General features: G+C 38.1%; 1 protein-coding gene across 1 annotated transcript in view; it reads right to left on the minus strand.

The window, feature by feature from the left end:
• Window positions 1-12607, minus strand: part of LOC128690877 (RNA polymerase-associated protein Ctr9) — a 59703-nt gene that overhangs the window by 26701 nt on the left and 20395 nt on the right. Inside the window, exons 10-11 of the mRNA XM_070080870.1 lie at window positions 9651-9859; window positions 2042-2223 (exon numbers count right to left, since the gene is read on the minus strand). Of these exons, the coding sequence (XP_069936971.1) occupies window positions 2042-2223; window positions 9651-9859 (391 nt within the window). The remainder of the gene's footprint in view (window positions 1-2041; window positions 2224-9650; window positions 9860-12607) is intronic.

Here is a 12607-nt window from a genome sequence, read left to right on the forward strand (position 1 = left end):
AGTCTCCCTCTCTTCTACACACCCTAACCTGAGCCTCACTATCCTCATAAAAGCTCTTTACAGCATTTAGTAACTTACCACCTATTCCATATACTTGCAACATCTGCCACATTGCTCCTCTATCCACTCTTATCATATGCCTTTTCTAAATCCATAAATGCAATAAAAACTTCCCTACCTTTATCTAAATACTGTTCACATATATGCTTCAATGTAAACACTTGATCTACACATCCCCTACCCACTCTGAAGCCTCCTTGCTCATCCGCAATTCTACATTCTATCTTATCTCTAATTCTTTCAATTATAACCCTACCGTATACTTTTCCTGATATACTCAGTAAACTTATTCCTCTATAATTTTTACAATCTCTTTTGTCCCCTTTCCCTTTATATAAAGGGACTATACATGCTCTCTGCCAATCCCTAGGTACCTTCCCCTCTTTCATACATTTATTAAACAAAAGTACCAACCACTCCAACACTATATCCCCCCCTGCTTTTAACATTTCTGTCATGATCCCATCAGTTCCAGCTGCTTTACCCCCCTTTCATTCTACGTAATGCCTCACGTACCTCCACCACACTTACATTCTGCTCTTCTTCACTCCTAAAAGATGGTATACCTCTCTGGCCAGTGCATGAAATTACCGCCTCCCTTTCTTCCTCAACATTTAAAAGTTCCTCAAAATATTCTCGCCATCTACCCAATACCTCCCTCTCCCCATCTACTAACTCCCCTACTCTGTTTTTAACTGACAAATCCATACTTTCCCTAGGCTTTCTTAATGTGTTTAACTCACTCCAAAATTTTTTCTTATTTTCATTAAAATTTCTTGACAGTGCCTCTCCCACTCTTTCATTTGCTCTCCTTTTGCACCCTCTCACCACTCTCTTCACTTTGGTCATTTAGAGAGAATGGATCAAAGTAGAATGACATGGAAAGCATATAAATCTATAGGGGAAGGAAGGCGGGGTAGGGGTCGTCCTCGAAAGGGTTGGAGAGAGGGGGTAAAGGAGGTTTTGTGGGTAAGGGGCTTGGACTTCCAGCAAGCGTGCGTGAGCGTGTTAGATAGGAGTGAATGGAGACGAATGGTACTTGGGACCTGACGATCTGTTGGAGTGTGAGCAGGGTAATATTTAGTGAAGGGATTCAGGGAAACCGGTTATTTTCATATAGTCGGACTTGAGTCCTGGAAATGGGAAGTACAATGCCTGCACTTTAAAGGAGGGGTTTGGGATATTGGTAGTTTGGAGGGATATGTTGTGTATCTCTATACGTATATGCTTCTAAACTGTTGTATTCTGAGCACCTCTGCAAAAGCAGTGATAATGTGTGAGTGTGGTGAAAGTGTTGAATGATGATGAAAGTATTTTCTTTTTGGGGATTTTCTTTCTTTTTTTTTGGGTCACCCTGCCTCGGTGGGAGACAGCCGACTTGTTGAAAAAAAAAAAAAAAAAAAAAAAAAAAAAAAAAAAAAAAAAAAAAACATGCATGTCTGACCTAAGTGTAAGTAGAAGTAGCAAGTGGTACCTGAAATCTTGCATGTATATAAGACAGAAAAAAAGACACCAGTAACCCTACCATCTTGTAAAACAATTACAGGCTTTTGTTTTACACTCACTTGGCATGAAGGTAGTACCTCCCTGGGCTGTTGCTGTCTACCAACCTACTACCTAGAAGAAAGATATCTATAAACTCTAATTCCTGCACAGTATTACTTTACAAAGAATAAAGGAGCACTGTAGTAAGCCTACTGGTCTATCCTAGGCAATTTTTAATAAAATTCAACCCTTTTCACGCATTAATTCAGACTGAATTTGGAGTTCCAGCTAGGTAATCCATCTAACAGATAAAATTAATATAATTTTTTATGCATTCAACTATTAAGTGCTCAGTTCAAGACAGTGAAATTACAGTTAAATAGGACATGGGAGAATGAGATTCAATTGTACACTGAATATATATCTTGGTGTTTATGCACAGAACTACCTAAGTGAAAGAAATCAATAAAAAAGACAAAAAATAATAAGTGAAAACCTTCAAAATTCTTTCAAATTTCTTCTGTCCTGGCCCCCATTCATTCTTGGCAAGATGAAGGTTACCCATCAAAGACCATGCATCAGGATGCTCATTATTCATTCGAAGTGCTTCCTTGTACCAATCAGATGCATCGTAAATTTGGCCTCGATCCCTTGCCATACAGCCAAGTCGAAGATAGCCTACAAAAAAAAAAAATTAAAAACCAAAACAAAAATTTAAACCATTAATACAATACTGTACATAAGACAGAGCAGATTGGATGATGAATATCTTACAACTTCTCTCTGATGACTGCATCCTCTGAGAATTTTCCTTTTGTTCAAATAATAACCTCATACAAAATTTTGTATGGGGCAAGGAGGTATAACACCATGTAGGAGTGAGGAAGAGCCAGTCGTGAGTGTGGGGGAGATGGGTAGAATGAAAGGAGGGTAAAGTAGCTGGGACTGATGGGATAAAAACAGAAATGTTAAAAGCAGGTGGGGATACAGTTTTGAAGTGGTTGGTGCTTTTATTTAATAAATATATGGAAGAAAGTAAGGTACCTAGGGACTGGCAGAGACAATGCATAGTTTCTTTGTATAAAGGCAAAGGGGGACCAAAGAGTGTGTAAAAATTACAGGGGAATAAGCCTGTTGAGTGCATATATGCTTACTATAACCCACTTTTCACATCCAAAATTACTTTACTCCACATAATCCTTGAATTAACACAGTTAGTCCCTCTTTTCCTGCCATAACTTATCCTTCAACATTATTGCTACTCCTTTAGCTCTAACTCTATTTGAAACCCCTGACCTAATAACATTTATTCCTCTCCACTGAAACTCTCCCACCCCCTTCAGCTTCGTTTCACTTAAAGCCAGGACATCCAGCTTCCTCTCATTCATAACATCCACAATCATCTCTTTCTTATCATTTGCACAACATCCACGCACATTCAGACTTCCCACTTTGACAATTTTCTCCTTCTTATTCTTTTTAGTAATTTTTACAGAAAAATGAGTTACTAGCCCATTGTTCCCGGCATTTTAGTTGACTTTTACAACATGCATGGCTTACAGAGGAAAGATTTTTATTCCACTTCCCCATGGATATAAAAGGAAAAGTAATAAGACCAAGAACTATTAAGATAAAACAAAAAAAAAAACTCAGATGAGCATGTATAAATAAACATGTAGATGTATGTGTAGTGTGACCTAAGTGTAAGTAGAAGTAGCAAGACGTACCTGTAATCTTGCATATTTATGAGACAGACAAAAGACACCAGCAATCCTACCATCAAGTAAAACAATTACAGGCTTTCGTTTCACACTCGCTTGGCAGGACGGTAGTACCTTCCTGGGTGGTTGCTGTCTATCAACCTACTACCTATAATTGCAAAGGTTAGTGGACGAGTTTGGGAGTGTGTGTAAAGGTAGAAAGTTGAAAGTGAACATAGAAAAGAGTAAGGTGATGAGGGTATCAAATTATTTAGATAAAGAAAAATTGGATATCAAATTGGGGAGGAGGAGTATGGAAGAAGTGAATGTTTTCAGATACTTGGGAGTTAGCGTGTGTGGATGGATTTATGAAGGATGAGGTTAATCATAGAACTGATGAGGAAAAAAAAAGGTGAGTAGTGCATAGAGGTATATGTGGAGACAAACAAAGTTATCTATGGAGGCAAAGAAGGGAATGTATGAAAGTATAGTAGTACCAACACTCTTATATGGGTGTGAAGCTTGGGTTGTGAATGCAGCAGTGAGGCGGTTGGAGGCAGTGGAGATGTCCTGTCTAAGGGCAATGTGTGGTGTAAATATTATGCAGAAAATTTGGAGTGTGGAAATTAGGAGAAGGTGTGGAGCTAATAAAAGTATTAGTCAGAGGGCTGAAGAGGGTTTGTTGAGGTGGTTGGGTCATTTAGAGAGAATGGATCAAAGTAGAATGACATGGAGAGCGTATAAATCTGTAGGGGAAGGAAGGTGGGATAGGGGTCATCCTCAAAAAGGTTGGAAGGAAGGAGTAAGGGAGGTTTCGTGGGCGAGGGGCTTGGACTTCCATCAGGTGTGCGTAAGCGTGTTCGATAGGAGTGAATGGAGACAAATGGTATTTGGGACCTGACGATCTGTGGGAGTGTAAGCAAGGTAATATTTAGTGAAAGGATTCAGGGAAACCGGTTATTTTTATATAGCCGGACTTGAGTCCTGGAAATGGGAAGCACAATGCCTGCACTCTAAAGGAGGGGTTCGGGATATTGGCAGTTTGGAGGGATATGTTGCGTGTCTTTATACGTATATGCTTCTAAACTGTTGTTTTCTGAGCACCTCTGCAGAAACAGTGATTATGTGTGAGTGAAGTGAAAGTGTTGAATGATGATGAAAGTATTTTCTTTTTGGGGATTTTTTTTCTTTTTGGGCCACCCTGCCTCGGTGGGAGATGGCCGACTTGTTAGCCTGTTGAGTATACCTGGTAAAGTGTATGGGAGTTATTACAGAAAGAATTAAGAATAAGATGGAGAGCAGGATCGCAGATGAACAAGGAGGCTGTGTAGACTAATTGTTTACAGAGAAACATACAAGTGAACAGTATTTAGATAAGGGTAAAGAGGTTTTTGTTGCATTTATGGAGAGGGGGCAATGTGGCAGATGATGCAGCTACATGGAATAGGAAGTAGGTTACCGAAAGCAGTGAAGAGTTTTTCAGGATAGTGAGGCTCAGATTAGAGTATTTGAGAGAGAGGGAGACCATTTCCCAGTAAAAGTAGGCCTTAGACAGGGATGTGTGATGTCACCATGGTTGTTCTATGTGTATACAGTATTCCCCCCAAATTCGCTGGAGTTACGTTCCAAGACCACCCACGAATTTGAAAAAAAAAACGATAATTCTGGATGTGGTTAAAAAATGCCTATAAATGCCTATTTTTATAGTTTAAACCCAAAATATGCCCCCAAACACTTTAATTTATTTTCGAACTCAGCTTCATACATCACCCTTAAAAAAAAAATGTAAAGATAAACCCATATACAGTACTGTACTGCTATATCTCCTGCAGAATGTAAAATGCCGATGTTACCCCCATATGTACTGTAATTCATGCAACCCCATTTTCTTTGGTTTACATATGGTAAATTTTTTCTTTTTTTTTTCAACAAGTCGGCCGTCTCCCACCGAGGCAGGGTGACCCAAAAAAGAAAGAAAATCCCCAAAAAGAAAATGCTTTCATCATCATTCAACACTTTCACTACACTCACACATAATCACTGTTTTTGCAGAGGTGCTCAGAATACAACAGTTTAGAAGCATATATATATGGTAATAATATATGGTAATAATTCAATTTAGGTAGATGGCGAGAATATTTTGAGGAACTTTTAAATGTTAAGGAAGAAAGGGAGGCGGTAATTTCATGCACTGGCCAGGGAGGTATACCATTTTTTAGGAGTGAAGAAGAGCAGAATGTAAGTGTGGTGGAGGTACGTGAGGCATTACGTAGAATGAAAGGGGGTAAAGCAGCTGGAACTGATGGGATCATGACAGAAATGTTAAAAGCATGGGGGGATATAGTGTTGGAGTGGTTGGTACTTTTGTTTAATAAATGTATGAAAGAGGGGAAGGTACCTAGGGATTGGCAGAGAGCATGTATAGTCCCTTTATATAAAGGGAAAGGGGACAAAAGAGATTGTAAAAATTATAGAGGAATAAGTTTACTGAGTATACCAAGAAAAGTATACGGTAGGGTTATAATTGAAAGAATTAGAGGTAAGACAGAATGTAGAATTGCGGACGAGCAAGGAGGTTTCAGAGTGGGTAGGGGATGTGTAGATCAAGTGTTTACATTGAAGCATATATGTGAACAGTATTTAGATAAAGGTAGGGAAGTTTTTATTGCATTTATGGATTTAGAAAAGGCATATGATAGAGTGGATAGAGGAGCAATGTGGCAGATGTTGCAAGTATATGGAATAGGTGGTAAGTTATTAAATGCTGTAAAGAGTTTTTATGAGGATAGTGAGGCTCAGGTTAGGGTGTGTAGAAGAGAGGGAGAATACTTCCCGGTAAAAGTAGGTCTTAGACAGGGATGTGTAATGTCACCATGGTTGTTTAATATATTTATAGATGGGGTTGTTAAAGAAGTAAATGCTAGAGTGTTCGGGAGAGGGGTGGGATTAAATTATGGGGAATCAAATTTAAAATGGGAATTGACACAGTTACTTTTTGCTGATGATACTGTGCTTATGGGAGATTCTAAAGAAAAATTGCAAAGGTTAGTGGATGAGTTTGAGAATGTGTGTAAAGGTAGAAAGTTGAAAGTGAACATAGAAAAGAGTAAGGTGATGAGGGTATCAAATGATTTAGATAAAGAAAAATTGGATATCAAATTGGGGAGGAGGAGTATGGAAGAAGTGAATGTTTTCAGATACTTGGGAGTTGACGTGTCGGCAGATGGATTTATGAAGGATGAGGTTAATCATAGAATTGATGAGGGAAAAAAGGTGAGTGGTGCGTTGAGGTATATGTGGAGTCAAAAAACGTTATCTATGGAGGCAAAGAAGGGAATGTATGAAAGTATAGTAGTACCAACACTCTTATATGGATGTGAAGCTTGGGTGGTAAATGCAGCAGCGAGGAGACGGTTGGAGGCAGTGGAGATGTCCTGTCTAAGGGCAATGTGTGGTGTAAATATTATGCAGAAAATTCGGAGTGTGGAAATTAGGAGAAGGTGTGGAGTTAATAAAAGCATTAGTCAGAGGGCAGAAGAGGGGTTGTTGAGGTGGTTTGGTCATTTAGAGAGAATGGATCAAAGTAGAATGACATGGAAAGCATATAAATCTATAGGGGAAGGAAAGAGGGGTAGGGGTCGTCCTCGAAAGGGTTGGAAAGAGGGGGTAAAGGAAGTTTTGTGGGTGAGGGGCTTGGACTTCCAGCAAGCGTGCATGAGCATGTTAGATAGGAGTGAATGGAGACGAATGATACTTGGGACCTGACGATCTGTTGGAGTGTGAGCAGGGTAATATTTAGTGAAGGGATTCAGGGAAACCGGTTATTTTCATATAGTCGGACTTGAGTCCTGGAAATGGGAAGTACAATGCCTGCACTTTAAAGGAGGGGTTTGGGATATTGGCAGTTTGGAGGGATATGTTGTGTATCTCTATACGTATATGCTTCTAAACTTATATTCTGAGCACCTCTGCAAAAGCAGTGATAATGTGTGAGTGTGGTGAAAGTGTTGAATGATGATGAAAGTATTTTCTTTTTGGGGATTTTCTTTCTTTTCTTTTTTTTTGGGTCACCCTGCCTCGGTGGGAGACGACCGACTTGTTGAAAAAAAAAAAAAAAAAAAATTCAATTTAGTATAGGTAGTAGGTTGGTAGACAGCAACCGCCCAGGGAGGTACTACCGTCCTGCCAAGCGAGTGTAAAATGGAATCCTGTAATTGTTTTACATGATGGTAGGATTGCTGGTGTCTTTTCTCTGTCTCTTAAACATGCAAGATTTCAGGTACGTCTTGCTACTTCTACTTACACTTAGGTCACACTACACATACATGTACAAGCATATACACACCCCTCTGGGTTTTCTATTTTCTTTCTAGTTCCTGTTCTTGTTTATTTCCTCTTATCTCCATGGGGAACTGGAACAGAATTCTTCCTCCGCAAGCCATGCGTGTTTTAAGAGGCAACTAAAATGCCAGGAGAAAGGCCTAGTAACCCCATCTCCTGTATATATTACTAAATGTAAAAGTAGAAACTTTCGTTTTTCCTTTTGGGCCACCCCGCCTCAGTGGGATACAGCCGGTGTGTTGAAGGAAGATTTATGTTACAAAATTATTAAATTATATTTTTCTTAATATTTAGTGTTAAAATGCATAAAAAATTATATAATGCTATGAAAAAAGCCAAAAACAATTCCATGAATTTGTGGGAATTTCCATAAACCATTATTAGTTGGGTTCTAAGGAAAAATCCGCGAATTTCTGAAGCCACGAATTTGGAACTGCAAATTCGCGGGGGTCCACTGTAGAGACAGGGTTGTAAGAGAAGTGAATGCTCAGGTGTTGGCAAGAAGTGTGGGATTAAAAGATAAAGAATCTAACAAAGTGGGAGTTGTCACAGTTGCTTTTTGCTGATGACACTGTGCTTTTGGGAGATTCTGAAGAGACGTTGCAGTTTGGTGACCGAGTTTGGAATATTAAAAGTGAGGAAGGAAATTAAAAATGAACATAAGAAAGAGTAAGGTGATGAGGATAACAAGAAATTTAGGTAATGAAAGACTGGATATCAGATTGGAGGGAGGGAGTATGGAAGAAGTGAATGTATTCAGATATTTGGGAGTGAACTTCTTAGCAGATGGGTCTATGAAAGACGAGGTGAATCATAGAACTGATGAGGGGAAAAAGGTGAGTGGTGTACTGAGGAGATATCCATGGAAGCAAAAAGGAGTAATGTATGAGAGAGTAGTTATACCAACCCTCTTATATGGGTGTGAAGCAGTAAATGTTGCAACAAGGAGAAGGCTGAAGGCAGTGTAGATGTCGTGTCTGAGGGCAGTGTGTGGTGTGAATACTTTCAAGAAAATCCATAGGCCTAAGAAAGGTTGGAGGGACGGGGTAAAGGAGGTTTTGTGTGCGAGGGTCCTGGACTTCCAGCAAGCATGCGTGAGCATGTTAGACATGAGCAAGTGGAGACGAATGGTTTTTATGACTTGATGTGCTGTTGGAGTGTGAGCAAGGTAACATTTATCAAAGGATTCAGGAAGACCAGCAAGCCAGACTTGAGTCCTAGAGGTTGGGACTACAGTGCCTGCACTCTGAAGGGTGTTCATATTGCAGTTTTTTAACTGTAGTGTAGGTGTACCTCTGACAAGACAGTGATGGAGTGAATGATGATCAAAGTGTTTCTTCTTTTTCGGGTCACCCTGCCTTGGTGGGAAATGGCCGGTGTGTTAAAAAAAAATGATACACATCAGTTGCCTTTACACATTAAAACACTACAAGAAGTACTTTTAATTAATGAATAATGTAAAATTGGAGAAAATATTGCATAACCATGCTGCATAGGCTGACTGAGGCCAGCTGCTATACCTCAATTCTGCACAATAGAAAAATCATCAATATGAATGTGTATTATAAAATCTTGTACTAAATTGTATATAAGATGAAAAAATTATTTCACCATATGGCACACTGACTGCTTCATTGTGGAGGCACACAAAACCATAAAGTGAAAATGTTCAGTAATAAAACTTAAGTCATAATAATAAATAAAGTGAATAACCAAATTCTGGTAGTGCTAAGATCCAAACACATAAGGTTAAGTGCATTTACTCAAAACAATATTGTAATTTAAATACATTACCAATGAGACATTGTGAATAAATTTCCTTTAATATCCTCAGGTCACAATTTCAAACAAAATATAGCTTATATATATGTTGGTACAATTACCAACAATATGTAAAGTAAAAGGACACAAGTGCAACTAATGTGACATTTTATTGTGGCAACGTTTTGCTCTCCAGGAGCTTTGTCAAGCCGGTTTGACAAAGCTCCTGGAGAGCGAAACATTGCCACAATAAAATGTCACATTAGTTGCACTTATGTCCTTTTAGTTTAAAATATAGCTTACAGTCCACATAATTGGGATGATCTTGGAGGATTTCTTTGTACAGCTTCTCTGCCTTATCATACTGACAAAACATCTCGTGCAACCGAGCAGAGTTATACTTGATGGTAACAGAGATGGACGAGTAGTACTGGGGGTCTTGTTCTTTCTCAGCTTCACAACGGTCCCAAGCCCCCTTGAAGTGTTTGTGAGCCTCTTCATAATTGCCAAGTCTGTGAAACAAAAACATGATGTGAAACTCTTCTTTAAAATAGAATCATTCCATAGCTAACATTGGTATACATCTGGGATAAGGCCAAAGACCCAGTCATCATTACATAAGGTTCTTAAATACACAAAGCCTTAACAAAAGTCAGCTGGTTATATACATGTTGTTCGTATGTAACTAGTAAGCACACACAGTTACATGAACAGTACTACAGCTGTAAAAGAAGAAAGAGTACACTCAAAACATTGACCTCATCTCTAACATCTGTGGAAAGTTACTGCTAATATTTACATACACTGCATGATCTATAGCTTACCTCTTTTATCTAATCCCTTTCATATTTAACCCTTAAATTGTCCAAACATAGATTTACGTTCACTTGTGTAGCACTCCAAACGTACATCTACGTTTTATTTTACATGCCTTCAAATGTAAAATAAAACGTAAATGTATGTTTGAAGCAGTATGCGAGTGAACATATATCTACGTTTGGACAGTTAAGAGTTAATTAACACATGCTCTAAATAACCTTTTCAGGAGGGGCACCATTGTACTATGGCTTTGAAGCCTGGGTTGGTCCCACTGTTTTATGTGATGAGCTCAGCTCTCTCAGATAAGCCGTGAGCTGTAAATTTGGGCCTCGACATGAGAGCATGGGTCTATGCAGTGTGCACCATACAAAAACATCCTGCAGCACACAGTGCATAATGGAAAAAAAAAATTAAACTACAACCCTGTTTTTGGTTTAAAACAGCGACTTTGGGGGGGGGGGGAGCACTTTTCGTATGGCTTTTATGGTTGTATTCTCAGTTTCTTGATCTCGTTTGATAGAATGGAAGATATATTACAAAAATAGAAATGATTTTGATTGATTTCAGGGCTGAAAGTAGCTTGAAATTGAGCTCAAATTAGCAGAAATGTTCGATTTTTGCCGATTTTCCAGAGTACACAAATTATGTCACTCGTCCAATATGGGTCCAACTGGTCAGTCTAAAACATGTTCATAAATGCGCTGACATTATTTATACAATTATTACAATAATGCAGTAGTCAACATAGCAGTAAATCTTCTACTTTTTTGTGTGAATAAAAATAAAAAATGGAAAGCAAGCGTAATATAAGAGATGCCTGGGGATGTAACTAATAAACAGAGGAAATGTTTTTAAGTGGCAGATATGTCTACAGTGTTTATTCTGGACCCTATTTTTAAACTGCCAAAAATTTTTGTTTTGTGTGAAATTGTCCAAATTACCAATTTCTGATCACTTTATTGGGTAGGTGAAAGAGGTAAATGGGTGGTTTCTTGTATTCACTCATTAGAATAGAAGGAATACTAGCAAAATAGCTATCAGTTTTTTTCACCAGAACAATGGAATTGGCTGAAAATAGGGCTCAAATTGGGCAAAATTGCTGATGCATAAATATCGCCAAAACTGTCAAGTTTGCAGGAGTGTAATTTCATAAGTTTTCCATTAAATTTTGTACTTTTGGTTTCACTACCTTCAGAAAAAGATTCTTTATCATTTCATAAGAAATACAATTTTCTTTTAATTCTCTGACCATCAAAGGGTTAAATAACTAAATTAATATGGAAACAAAGTCCTACAGTGATATACAGTATTGTGAAAATATACAAGCTTCAAGAAGAGACATTAACAAAATTAAATCCTTATACCCAATCTACCAACACTGCTCCCAACTCTTGTTTCTTACATAATTAATTCTTTCACCTAGTTCTACTTAAACTGGGCTAATATTGAGAAGGCAGTAAATGAAAATACATCCAGTACTGTATATCACTGCCCATGTTCCACTCCCAAGAATTTTTCCTTGCATAGGCATGTGCTCATGTTGAGAAAAAATAATTCCAATTCAAGCAGCTACATGTAGCTGTACTAAAAATTGCACTATAAACTTGCAACACTGACATATAAAGCAGTTCCAAATATCCACTCTATTTTTCATCTTGTTTATTAACCCTTTGACTGTCGCAGGCCCCTTTCTGAAACTGTCATTCTATGTCGATAAATTTTTGAAAAAAAAAAGTTATTTTTTCTTATGAAATGATAGAGAATCTTTTCCCGATGGTAATGACACCAAAAGTTCGAAATTTGGTCGAAAACTCACAGAATTACGCTCCCGCGAAGTTAGCGGTCTTGGCGACACATGCGTATTGGCAATTTCGCCGATTTTGAGCCCTGTTTTCAGCCAATTCCGTTGTTCCAGTTGACCAAACTCGGCTATTTCTTTAGAACTCCATTTTATCTATCAGCTGAGTACAAAAAACCGCCCATTTACTAATTTGAACTACCCAATACAGTGGTCAGAAATTGGCAATTTGGCCAATTTCAAGCAAAATAAAAAAGATGCCAATTTCAAAATAGGGTCCAGAATAAACAAGGTAGACATTCTTGGCACTAAAATAACATATACTCTGTTCATTAGTCACATCTCTAGGCCCCTCTTATATTATTATTGCTTTCTATTTTGATTTTTTATTCATACAAAAAAATACAAAATTTACTGTTATGCAGACTACTGCATTATTGTAAAAATGGTATAAATAATATCAGCGCACTAGTGAAAGAATATCAGACTCCCCTGTTGACGTGTATTGGATGTGTGGTGTGATTTGTTTACTCCTGAACATTGGTAAAAATCTCACATTTCTGCTACTTTGAGCTCAGTTTCAAGGTCGTTTTCATCGTCAAAGTAATGAAAATCATCTCTATTTCTGTAATATGATTTCCAT

This window comes from Cherax quadricarinatus, unplaced genomic scaffold (assembly GCF_038502225.1).
Source record: "Cherax quadricarinatus isolate ZL_2023a unplaced genomic scaffold, ASM3850222v1 Contig1160, whole genome shotgun sequence".
In the NCBI taxonomy this organism is placed as follows: Eukaryota; Metazoa; Arthropoda; class Malacostraca; order Decapoda; family Parastacidae; genus Cherax; species Cherax quadricarinatus.